This window comes from Vidua chalybeata, chromosome 9 (assembly GCF_026979565.1).
Source record: "Vidua chalybeata isolate OUT-0048 chromosome 9, bVidCha1 merged haplotype, whole genome shotgun sequence".
NCBI classification, from domain to species: domain Eukaryota; kingdom Metazoa; phylum Chordata; class Aves; order Passeriformes; family Viduidae; genus Vidua; species Vidua chalybeata.
In genome coordinates, this window is record NC_071538.1 from 1443825 (window position 1) to 1457438 (window position 13614).

A 13614-nucleotide genomic window follows, 5' to 3' on the forward strand; every position below is an offset into this window, starting at 1 on the left:
TTAAATAAAAAGAATCAAAGCCAGTGGTGGTGCCAGGCTGCCTGTCCTGAGTTTCATGGCAGCCCAGCTGCGAGGCTGCTCACCTGCGTGCCTGCTGGAGCCAGGAGTCGTCCACAGGCGGGGGAGCAGGGGTGGACACGGTGCTGGTGCTGATGTCCCCGATGATGGCCAGCGCCTCCTGCAGCGCCTGGTACATGCGCAGGGTCTCGTCCCGCCGCTGCGCCTGCTCCGCCGACTCCTCCATCAGAGTGTTCTGGTCCTCAGAAGAATACAGGTGAGCCAGCAGCTCTGCGTTGATAAATTCTTTTACCTGTCTCATCAGACAGAAAAAAAAAATGCAAACCACCAAAGAAATAAACAGAAGTCTGTACGGAAAATACAACGCTGAACAAATACCGGGGGAGATCAATGGAAGCAGGAGGTTTAATCAGTTTCTCTTACTACCTTACACCAGTTCTGCTGCAATTCTGCCTCTCTGAGGTGACACCTCTGCTTACAGTTCATTTCAAACAGGTTTCCCAGCAGCTCCCAGGTTGCAGCTGGCATTTTGGGCCATTTCTAAGGGCTGACTGGGAGGTAAATGGCAGTACCATCAGATATAAATCTCCCAGGGAATGGGAATTTTCAGGCTTTTTGACATACCTGTCAATTACTTTCTTAGCAACAATTTACCCTACTGTAGACAGCGTCTTTCATTTCCAGCAAGTCTGTCAGATTCTGAATAACCCATCCACACACATTCAAACTGAAGGGAGAAGTCTCCAAGTAATCTAATTTACTATATTGATTTCCTGCTATGCCTGCCCTGGTTATGGAAACCTGGGCCACATTAAGAGACATAAAAAGCTAGAGGTACTCTGATTAGATAAGACTGTGGTAAATAGACCAACTGCTGACCTACTAAATCCTTGCATTTGGGACTTGTTGCTGTTCTGATCTATTTCTCATCTGGTGCTTTGCTCCATAAAGCTTTTTTGAACTGGAGATACTGATGATAATACACTCCCAGGATTCTGATTACATAAACCTGAGCTCCGTTTGCTCATGGGTTTGTGCTAGTTTTGTGATTTAAAGCCCGACAGTGAGACTAAGACAATGTTTGTGTTTAGACAAGGTCAGTGAGAGCAGTGAGCCAGCGCAGCCATGGGACCCTTTCTGGTCACCAGCAACGAGCAGGCAGCCAGGACAGAGCTCAGAGGGAAACAAAACCATATTGCCTGGGCTTGGCTGTCATTTCCCGTTCACGTATGACAGGAGATGCACAAATTCTTAGCAAAGCCTGCAAAATTTTTCCATGAGTTTCATGCTGTTTTCCAGTAGATGGTACTGATCAAGAGCCAGAGTACACTACTTTCCTTGTGATTGCCAAAAACTCCACATTAAAAACAGATATCATAGTTAAACAGCATCACATTCTGCTTGATGAAATGAGCATTTTAATGGCATCACTTCAAAAAAAGAAGTCCTAAAATTAGATTAAGGCCAGAGCTGATTGTAAACGCATTGTTAAACCACAAATATCTGTTTGAAAAAAATCAGCCTGTGACAATTATCATGAGAGGTCCCTGTCACTGGCAGAGGATTTGAGTAAATCCCCGAACTCCTCTGGAAAGGGAAGACTGCTGTGTTAAGGATGGATCTTGGATCAGCCTCCTTCCCTCCTCTGCTGTACTAGACAGAGGAAAATCTTCCACCAGAGCCACTTTCTCCAGCTTGGAAATGGAATGGAAAGTGATGCTTACTCATGTTTGCTCCTTTCTGGAAAGCAGACTCACAGAAATGATTTAAATCATTTTCCTTCACAGACATGAGGCCTGCAGTCAAAGCTGAACCATAGCAAGCATCCAAATGCCAGTGCCCCAAATCTGCCCTGGCACTCTGAAATGGGATAAGGTGGGCTTGGAACCTCCTCAGTGGGAATAGAACACATGGCACTGCCTCAAATGCAAACACAACCATTCCTTGACCTGCAGTTTGGCAGTGAGAGTCCTCTGGAGTTTTACTCCTCAGCTGAGATCACTATCAGCACTGTTTGTGGAGCACACACTGACTACTCTTAAGACCACCCCTCTTGTATAGTCCGGGATACCAAGGCACCATGAAATACAAATTTGTGTTTGTGTTTTTTGTTCGGGCATGTTTAAATTGGTAATGGTAACTCAATGCAGTTCTGTGTGGTAAGTGTATTTTCTTTTAAGGTAATCAACACCCACCCTAGAGAAAGAACAAGGGATGAAGTTGGAATACAACAATCTAGGCTTAGGCCCCAAAATATGCTCAGGGACAGCATGTAATTATTTTCTGTACACTGAGTTTGAATCTGATACATTCCTTGAATTGTAAGTACTTGTTTATGGGCCCGCAAAGTGGAAAGGAAGTTCTAGGAAAACTTGGGAGGTTGCAATTGTCATGGAAACAAATTCCTTGGGATCGATTTGTTTCCAGAGTTTTGGAGGCAACATGATGGGGCAGCAGAAAATACAGAATATGTTCTTTAAGGGGGAGGGAAAGTGTTTTCATTTAACTCCTGGTGGATGGGTTGGACTTCTGAATAATCCAAGGAACACACACACAACTTCACAGGACCCACCTTCCATCACAGCTCCACTCCTTTCCAGATCTTTGCACAACCTTTTGGCAGGGCTCAGCACTCTTGATTCAACCATTTCTTTCTCTTTTCAATAGCCCTGATTTTTAAAAATTGCTATTTTACCTCTTGTTTTCAATATGGCATTTTACTGCCTATGCTGTACAGAGAGAAATTCATTCATGCTTCTAGTGTCACTCTTCACAGTCCTTTAAAATGTTTGGATTCTTTGCCATGAATTTAACCTCTGGGGTGAGGTGTAGGCCTCAGCTCACTAAGAAGCCCAAATGCAGCTTGGGACTACGAGGTCAGCTGAAAGGTTGGTGATATTTTAAAGTGTGTGGTTTCTGTGTGCCAGCCTGGCAGGCTTTATCAGTGTCACCAACAGCTGATGAGACTGAAAGCACAAAATCTCACAGTAATCTACTTCTGAGGGATGCATAACTTCAGAGACCCCTAAACGATTCCAGATGAGGAGGTGAGTGGCAGAAAATTTAATGTAAGCTTTCAAAAGCAACTGCTCACTGAGCTCTGCTGTTTATGAAATGAAAGCTAAACCCCAGCCTTTCCAAGGGCACTGGAGATAGGCTAAGTCAAAGCAGCGGGCTGCTAGCAATGATCTGCAAAGAGCAGTGGGGACACACACTCAACTTCTGAAGTCTAGAGCATGGCTGATTTCCAGGAAAAAAAGGCAGTTACATTGTTCCCATGGTGTTTTGTGAAAACTCACTCATGACTAGAGCATTACTTAGATTCTGACTCCCCTAAACCTGAAGAAGTTTCATGAAAAATCTCTCGCCCTCATGCAAAAATTCTGCTCATATTAAATGTACCAGGAAATCCCACTGAGATTTCCTGTCCAACCACCTAACTCTTAAGTGCAACACAAATTCTACAGGGCTAATGAAATCCATCAGATGAAGGCTAGAGGTGGCTCTGAGTCAAAAGTAAATGCTACCTTCTAATCACATTTGCCTCACAGCATATTGCTCTGGTAAAGGCTGACTGGTGTGATGACCTCTCAGAAATGGTGCTGCTCAGAACTAGCAGGGGCTGTGTGGGTCCCATCAGCAATTTGTATGGCAGCAGTGGCACTAATACTAAGCTTAGTTTTCAACAAGGTCCAGTCAGAACTCTGTCAGGATGTGAAGGCTGAGATCCTACTGCAGTGGAAAAACAACAGTATCTTAGAGCTGTTTTTTTAACCAAATAATCTTCACATCTAAGAAAGACACACGCAATAAATCAACCAACCACATCTGCTTATCTAAACAACAGTGTCCAAAGCTTCCAGATTTATTCCTTGGAAATGGTAACCTGAAAATATAAAGAAACCCAAACAAAATAAGAACTACTTTATGAACCCTGACAAAGGCCTGCTGATGGAAAATCAAGGAAGCACAACTCTGCTCTATTGCTCTCACAGGCTGCCCACACAAAGCTCCCAATTCCTTTTCCTGTTACATCAAAAGCAAGACATCAAATAAAAACCAAAACAAAACCACCTTGATTTACCTTTAAATAATAACTTCTGTTCTGATTAATATGTAAATGAACTCTTTAGGATTTTGGGATAAGCACTCAAGGCAGTGTGCCAGCCTTCGAGAAGGCTGCAGAACTTCCAAGTACTACAGAATATTGGAATATTTTGTTTATGAGTGTGACATTAATTCTTCTCCTTAGTACCTGCTGTTGCTGCTGTGTTCCAGAGGTGTGTTTGAGAGTGAGAGATCTGACAGACATGATGAACTAATTTAGAAGCATGGCTGCTACTTACATTATTGATCATGAGGTGCATGATTGTTTTTGGGATCAGATCTCGGATACATTTGTTAATAATAGACATGTAGGAGTCCACAAGATTTCGAATTGTCTCCACTTGTCTTTCCAGCTGGGGATCCATTGAAAAATTATCTGCTTGGCCATTCTCTTCAGTTTCAGTCTACAAAGGAAAAAAAAAAAAGCCTTTCAGATTACAGTAAACTTGAAACGTACTGGGGGAAAAAGCTCTGGACTTACACTGTAGTAATCCAGCAACATAACTCATACAAAGACTATCCACAGGTCAAAATATGAAGTCTTGGCTTGTTTAACATTAGTGTTCAGCATCATGAAATTTGGACCTTTAAAGTTTAATGCTAAATGAGACCTTTTGCCCAAAGCACATGTATGTATTTCCACACCAATTTGTAATTTTATGTTAAAGGAACTTTTCAGACAAAGATGCACAGTAGTAAATATCACACCAAGAAATTATTTCAGATCACTTACTGCAATACTTATTATCAAATCTTTTACCATTCACATTCAGCCAGCTGGACCTGTGCAAGAAAGTGGCATCACAAGTCTGGATTTTGAATTTTATCCTTCTGTGGGTTAAACCCACCCTGGTTATTTAAGACTGACTATTTTGTGACAAATTTTGCAGTTCAGTCTCAGACTTGTTAGATGTGAATAGCACCTATATAAACAAAGGGTTTATAAAAATAACAGCAAAAGCATCATTGCTTCCAGTGCCCAAGGCTGGATTATATATTTGAGGTCTCTTTTTCACTAGATAGAAAAAAACTTCTTTGTATGTCAACAGCTGACCCAATTAAATACCAGGAACTTTAACCAGGAAGCTAAAAGGCCTATACTTTGGTATAGTATATTTATACTCTGGCCTGTATAAATATAGGAAAACCTAAAGAAAAATAGTAACCTTTTGGTGAGTATCAAACTGCTATTTGGGCTCGAAGATGCCAAAAGAATGGAATTTCTACCCAGAGAGTACAAAGAACAACAGTCCCCAAACTCTGATATCAAACTTCTCCCTGAAAACAACTGCCAGAGCATTAATAGCACCAACTATAAAATCTAAATCTGTTCTATAGGTACCTAGAAGCATAAAATCACAGAATCACAAGGTGCTTGGGGTTGGAGGGGGCCTTGCAGCTCATCTTGTTCCAACCCCACCTGCAGGCAGAGACACCTCCCACCACACCAGGCTGGCTCAGTGCCCCATCCAACCTGGCCTTGGACTGAGGAACAGGAAGAAACAGAAAGCACTTGCAACAACTGAAGAAGCCAATAAGGAGAACGAGTTCAGTATCGGCCAGAGCCCTGCCAGCACAGCTCCATTTACAACAGAGCTTTTAGCTAAAATTGGCACATGGCTGGTGCTTTAAAGATTTCTGGAGCAGCTGAGATCAGTATCAAACCCACCAGTGAAAGGCCATTAGTGCTAAATATGCAAACATGTCACCAAAGAGGCTTCTCCCTGCAGGAAACTGGGCCAAGAAGGGATTCCTGGTTTCACATCCCAGTGCAGGGTCTGCTTCTGCTCACGCAGCATTGACAGGTAGAGCACTTGTAACCTTTTAAACTACAGCTTGGTCAGTCCAGGCTAAAGGCATTGGCTTGTTTGTGACGTGATAAGTTCTAGTTTTGTTAAGAAATAAGACCCAATGTACCGTTTAGAAACAAAACTGAGTGTTTGTAAAAGAACTTTCAAAAGTACGGGTGAATTACTGGAAAAGCAGCTGATCTTTAAAAACAATTAGCTGTGCTTCCTAAAAATCCTGTGACTGTGGAGGACACTGAAAGGGCTCGTGATGAAAACAGGGTTTTCAATGCTGTAACATCGGTAGACACTACCTTAAAAACCTTCATCTTTTTGTTAACAAACTGCATGTAGCCAAAGGTCACAGTGCAAAGACTATTTTCCTTAGCCTCCATGTGTAAAGAAAAACTAATGGTAATTTTCCCTGTGAAATACCAAATAAATAAAAAAATCATACATCTCTCATATATCTGCCTATTTTAGCCAAGTAACTGCAGAACAAAAATTCCCCCTTCCCAGTTCCCCTGTATTTGACATCTGTTCTCTTTCTTTTCTTCTTTGCTGCCTATATAAAGTGCAGTTTGTTCGTGTATTTTTTTTCCTTTTATTTTTTTCAGTCTTTAAATTACAGATTGCAATAAGATTCCTAACTGGCTAAGCAGCAAAGTGACAGATGTTTATCATTATCCTCATCAAGAGAATGTAAAGTAAAAATAGTAATTTGTCTCTGATCTTTAAGGCAAAGGGTAATAGTCTCTTGTTTGAAACTGTAACAGAGCTGACTTCATACTGTTGATTTATTTTCTCTGAAATCAAAAAAGATCAATCTTTCATGACTTTACAGTAATTTATTATGAAAGCCTCTGGCCATAGTATTCCTAATGATTTGATGTCTCAACTGAAGGCTTTTCATGCCAGAAACCATCTTGTTTGCATCGCATCATGCAGATGGAAATCTGCTTCCAGCAGGTTTCTGTGCCCTCCAGGACACCTCCAAGCATCAGAAAGCTTTCTTTGCTCAGCTGCCTCAGCTCTGTGCCAACAGCAGCAGCCAGAAATGAGGTTGCCTGGTAAGGCTGGGCATCCCAAGTGACAGAGATGCCCTATTCCACCTCCAGGCCGTTCTTTCACAGTTGCTCTTGTCTCTCTGAGCCTCACAGTGACCCCACCTTCAGTGCAGCTCATCCCTCAGCCCAAGCCCCTGCCCCTGTTTCTTACAGCATGGCTCCTGCAGTGAAAGCCTGCTCAGTGAATAAACCCAAAGCAGAACACGGGAGCAAACCCCCCCAGCTCTCTGCCACTGCTAACAGCGCGGCCCAGCTGAGCAGGAAGGGAGAACAAAGAAGGTGCAAACAGCTTTCCATGCCTCCTTTCCCAGCAGCCAAGGCAGCCCCAGTCCTTTCAGCTTCTCATCCAGTACCAAGTGTTAAGTGACAGCACATGAATCTGGACTAGGTTTTTAGGCAGTTGTCTCTTGCTTAGTGCTGCTATTAATTGTTGACAGGAATGGAATATTACTACTTCAAAGGAATGCAAGTGCAATTACTTTAGAGAGTTCTGCAAACTTCCAACAAAGAAAGCTAAGGAAGAAGCTAGAGTGCTAAAAAACAGGTAAAGGAAATGAATTCATCTGGGAAAACTCGAAATCAGAGTATGTGATGGAAACACGCCAAGGCTACAAAGAAGTAACAGGTGAAAAAAACACAGATGAAGAGAAGGTAAGGTGGGAACCAGGGGGCTGCTTCCATATATCCTTCTATACACCCACAGACATCCTTCCCTTCTGCTCCCTACACTTTAGAAGGCTAAAGATATCGATCCCTTGCACTCTGCTGTGGGTCTCACCTGTCCTTCGGAAGCTGCTCTGTGATCCTTGCATAAAAAGGTGTTACAGAAACCCAAGGTACACCACTGCTGCTCTCCAACTTCCCTGCACTAAGAATGTGTTAAGGATTAACTCATGTGTCAGACAAGAGCAGACTAAAAACTGCCTGTGAAATCCAAACAACTTAAGTTTGTGGGAATTTTACTGCTGGCTGCAGTGGGAATAGGATTTCATCATTTCTACCAGAAATGTTATCGATCTTCTGAAGATTGTGAACTCTCTGCTGCAAGAGGAATGATTTAGTGTGGTACTGGGGATGCAGGCATGAGGAACTGTGTGCAGTCCAAAACAAAGGAATAATACCTTAGGATATCAGGGTAATTTTTCTGATTGTAGAAATTATGAGCAAGTTCAAGAATGTCCCAAGGAAACTTAATGAAAAGTGATTCCTTTTGAAATTCACAGCAAAACTGGGTAACACACTGAAAGCAGTCCTGAGCTGGCCACACAGAGAGAGCAATACTTCTAATTTCCATGATTTCATTACATTCAGGGCAGCTGCCAGCATATTTAAGAATGTCTTGTATAACATTCCTGATGTCAGTTCCAAGAAGGAGCATTTGTCTGGCATTTTCATTAGAGAAGTGTATCAACCAATTTTCTGTAATCAAAAAGGCATTCTATTAACAGTGACCAAGAGGAAGCAGACTGGAAGGTGACTGACTCAAGGGTGAAAATCAGAGCAGCAGCAAAGCAATGCTCTGTGCAGTACGAAATATGTCTATGGCTGCAGTAAGAAATTGCTCATTTAAAAGCTCTTTCAGCTGTTTCATTTACAGTTCCAGGTTCATAACAACAACAACCACCTGAGAATTAATTATTCCAGCCAGATTGCATTTATGTTTTCATTCACAGCTGCTGAAAATACACATAAAATCTACTTTATGTATCCCTGTCCAAGTAAGGTTTTTCTTTAATGCACCAACACTCAGCACACTGCAGTTGTCCTAACCCCCCCTGCTTTTCCCTAAATCTTTACAATTGGTTTTCTCTTCATTGCAGTTTGATGCTGGCTATATAATTTAGCTAAGATCCTCTCAGCTGTACATAGCATGCCTTTTGCCAGAGGACTGCTAAAACCACATGATGGCTTCACACAGTGAGGTTTTCTTACTGGAAGGAACCACAAGTAAATGACAATACGTTACTTTTGTGTATTTACAACAAAGCAAGCAGCAGAAAAAGAACACTTCCCGGGTAGCTTGGAAGCTGTCCTTTTCCCTCACAGAGGGTGACTTTGCCACTCTCTTCCATGCTTTCAGCATGTCCTGACTTTGTACTGCTGTTCCCTTTACTGAGCCACCCACAGGCTGCCCCTTTCAGCTGCTATGCCTTCATTAGCAGCCTGGAACTGCTCTGAGCAGAGGTTATGATCTGGCTTTCCCTCACACACAGCATCTCTCTCACTTCATAACCCCCAGAAGAATGAGACACCCTAGTGCAGTTTGGTTCACATGGACTTCACTCTCTGGATTACCTTAAACAATCACTTACTCTGATTCTTCTCTGTGCTTACAGACATTGCCCAGTACAGACCATGAGCTAAATCCTCCTGCTGAATGCACACACTGCTCCCCAGGTACCTCCATGGCTTTAACCATCCCAAACATTCCCAATCTGGCAGGCTCTCCCCCTGCCTTATTCCACGAGAAGCTGATCTGGAACTCTGAGACTGAGAGGAACGATGTATTACCAGAACTGCAGGAAATCTGGACTTACTTTCATCTCACTGATTGTGGCAAACCAATCCAGTCTCCTTTTAGAGCAGGGATTAGGATTTTATGGGTATTAACACAGATTAACACATCTCAGGCCTCAGTAAAGCTTTCTGACACAATCTCAAGTGACATTTTCATTAGTGGAAGTGTGCTTTCCCTGCACTTACTGCTTGGATGCTCATTGCCATAGAAAAGCTGTCCATGGCTCACTGGCAAAGTGGAGAACTGTATCAAAGGGACTTTCCTATGGAGTGTGGTTTATAATGGGCTTATTAAAGTCTTAATGCTCAGGATGGTGGGTTATAGCCTGGGCTTGTTACATGTACAGATGAGAAAAAACTGGAAGGGAATGTGAACAAGTTAGATGACAGGACTGGAGTTCACAATGACCCAGAGAAACAGGTTCAAAACCTAAGTGAGTTCATTATGAATAGAAAGTATTTGACTCCACAGATTCTCCTGAGTTGGAAGGGACCCACAAGGATCATCAAGTCCAACTCCTGGCCCTGCACAGGACACCCCAAGAATCTTACCATGGGGTTCCTTAGGCAGGAATAAGTAATTTATATGTGAGAATGGAGCAGTTCAGCAGAAAAGGAGCTGTGTCCACAGTGCAACATAAACACAGCATGAGTCAATAATGTCTTGCTGTTATAAAATCATTACAAGAATTGTGCATCCAGTGCTGCTTATCACACCACCAGAAATTTAAGGAACATTTTGAGTGTGTTCACATGAAGCCATTGAAGATGGTTCAGGGCTCTGTAAAATATTACCTGAAGGGAAAAGGTAAGATAAATTGGGACTGATGAGTTCAAAAGAAATCACTTGTGGAAGGGTAGAGATGAGCATCTTTGCAGACAGCAAAAGATATCAAATAAATATTTGGAAAGTGTTTTATGGTAAGAACAGTGAAGCACAGAAATAGATGGACTAGGAGAGCTGCAAGTCTCTTCCAAGGATTAGAGCAGCATCCCTCAGAAAAGACCTAGGTACAGAGACTTTTCCTTGAGAAAAAGAAATAGGCAACCTCTCACATCCCTTCCATCCAGCAGGTGCTACTGGGTGCAAAGTGGTGTGAAATTACTCACAACACTGCAAAAAGAAAAGGGATTAAAAAATTACAGGATATTCTTTTTGTTCTATGCAAAAAATCAAATAAAAAAGAAAACCTTGCTGTGAATACCTTTCTCCCCTCAAAGAATCTGCACTCCAATTTCACCATTTGCTGCCATGTACATCTCTCACACAAAGGACTTTTACATAACCCTCCCTACACTGCAAGTTTTGACTGGGGGCCAACAGCTGCTTCATGCCTTTCAGAACAGACTGCTGGACAAGCAAAAGCAGAAAGAGGCTGGCATAAGGAAAACAGCACCTTTGTTTATAAAACAAATATTACTGTGGAATTTGCAAACTTTTCAGTCAAAGAATTTCCTTGTCATAACAACACATGAAGTGCCCCATATTTATAAGAGCACATTAGAAAAAAAAAATCTAGGCTATGAGATACTACTGGCATGGGATTTGCTATTATTTCAGTGTAGAAGGATGTCAGTGGATATTGGGAAGTCACAAACATGGTAAGTTACCCTGGAATTCAAGTCATGATGATGATGACTCGAAGTGCAGCGATTGGCCCAGATGATGTTCAGGCTGAAATGTATTGTGGATTTGTTGCCAAATGCATGAAACACATTCCCAGAGCCAGCAGCCTGATCCAGCAGTGGCCATTAGCTGAGAGAGGAACAGGATCATCTGCTGTGAAAGGAGGCAATCAATGGGTGGAGGCATCAGCCGGACATGTCAGGATTAAAGGATTAAAGCTACTGGCTCTGGTATGCACTCCCCTAAGAACCAAAACAAATACAAATCCCAGAGTTTCTACCAAAGAGGATGAAAACAGAAAGCAAGAAAATGAGTCATCCACTAGGCTGATCAGGGAAGTATTAACAAGAAGACTGAAATCACACCTTGCCTCTCTTCTCTGTCATTTACCTCCCCTAGCAGTAAGCATGCAAGAGAGGGTCACAAACAAAATTCTCCTTATTCCAGCAACAGTGCACAAGGCTCAGCTGAAGGATTCCTTCAGGAACAAGGAATGTTCTTATTTTCGAGATGAAAATGGGGCAAGTAAATGCTCAGTGCACAGACAGGGGCCGAGTGAAATACTTTGGCTGAGATGACATGTTTAAAGTGCAGCTTACAACTTAACGTGTCTAAGATTTGCACTTTTTTCACCAAATGTGATCATTTCATTGGTAGGTACCCGGAATAATGAATTAAAATCATAATTCTGTTTTAAATGAATTCTGTACTGAACTCCTATTCCGTGGGCCCTCCTCAGTTGATCCAGCTGAGGTGGTAACTTCTGGGCGCTCAGCAGCCTGGCTGAAGTAAGTGTGACCAGAGGAGGAGGAGGAAGAGGAGGAGGAGGGGAGGAGGGCAGCAGATCCATGTGCTTGCCGGGAGGGAGGGGCTCGGAGGGGCCTCGCAGTGGGGGAGCTCCGCACAGCATCCAGTGCCGGGCTCTATAAATTCCAACCTTGTCTTTCATTTTTACTTGATCTAATGCAATCTGTCCCCTATAACTCCGCTCTGTTCCATAATTAATGGTTTCTAGGAAAATATTCTGAAATTCTCCCCTGATAAGCACCTAGACAAACTTGATGTTTCCTCTCTGAGACACAAAAGAGGATGTTAAACTCTTTTCACCCCCACATCCCCCGAGCCATGAGAAGTAGCAGATCTGTCTCTGCTGGGCCAGACTAAGCCCTGGTTCACCACAAACTCAGTGCAGCACCGACAAATGATCTCCATAGTAAATGATGCAAATAAGAAATGTCAGCATGTTCCAAAATTCCTCACTTAATCTTATTGCCAGTTGTATAGTCTGGATAATCAGTAAATAAATCCCTCTAACTTTGCTCAAATCCTTAGGGGCTGAATACACAGAGAGCACTTTCTAATTCATTCTCATTAACCTTCTCAGCTCTAAACAAAGTAATTTCCTACTTCTCTTAGTGTCTGAATTTTCCACTGGCCTCTGCAACACCTGATTTAGCAGCAATGATTTCTCACTTGTGATTTCTCTTTTGAACTGGCATTGTTCTTTTTCCTCACACATATGCTCATGGAATAGCACAAATCAGCAAGATTTAAAACCTCCCATTCTTAAGTCTGAAGCCCCTAAAGGGAAATTGCAGTTGTGATGCCAAGGAACACAGTCGTACGTTATTTGACTTTTCCTCAGCCAGGCTGACAGCAGAGGGGGAGGAAGGGAGGAAGGAAAGGGGAAGGGAGAGGAAGATGGCATTTTAATAGCACCCACACTGGTTTCACACAGTTGGATCTCTGTGCTCTGGAGCAGCACCATTTCCGTTCCCTTTGCCTCACTTTCAGCCAGCACTGCTCAGCCAGGCTCTATGGGAAGGGCTCTCAATCTTGTTTTCCCAGCATGGACCACATCATAGTACAGAAATCTGTCTTGTGGACAACCCCCTAGCCCACCTTTTACCCCAAATTTTGACAGCCCATTACCAACTCAAGCCTTGCAGGGACCACCCCACCCACATCACAGATGTGACTACATGATCCAACATTCCTGCCAGGACAAGATGGATCATCTCTCCACCTCTTGGCCCAATTCTCATTGTCTCATTGTCTCAAGTCTCTGTAGTACCCACAGTAATTGCCTATCTGGAAAAAAAAAAATAGTAAGAAAGAGGAATGCATTTAATCTAATTTAGTAAGTGGACACACAAGAACCACCAGCATCTTATGTTGACAAATCTGCCTTTCCCAGATGTTAATCATATCTCAACCATAGCTTGGCCAGAGTCCTCATCAAAACATTTCATTAGATAATTCAGGTCTTAAGATTCAAAGTTCTCACCCACATCAGTGAGTTTGCCATAAGCCCTCTGTTCAGGCAGAGTGACAGTGGGCTACAAATTCTGGCAGGAACACTTACTCCAGCAGAGCATCAATGATCACCATATCCACAGGCTCCATTTAAGGTCCCCTATAAAGTTGCAAGCAAAAATGGGACCTGCAACATTCCTGTAGCAAAAAAGCCTCAAAATAGAGCGGGAGAGGA

The 13614-nt window shown here is 42.7% G+C and overlaps 1 protein-coding gene across 8 annotated transcripts in view; it reads right to left on the reverse strand.

Annotated features, from left to right (window-relative positions):
- DNM3 (dynamin 3) overlaps positions 1-13614 on the reverse strand; it is a 171836-nt gene that overhangs the window by 20194 nt on the left and 138028 nt on the right. For all 8 annotated transcript variants that reach the window (XR_008432222.1, XM_053949823.1, XM_053949827.1 and 5 more), the window contains 2 exons: positions 4365-4529; positions 84-310 (listed from right to left, as the gene is read on the reverse strand). Coding sequence is in view for 7 of the 8 variants with exons in the window: in XM_053949823.1 (XP_053805798.1) it covers positions 84-310; positions 4365-4529 (392 nt within the window). In the remaining variant the exon portion in view is untranslated. The remainder of the gene's footprint in view (positions 1-83; positions 311-4364; positions 4530-13614) is intronic.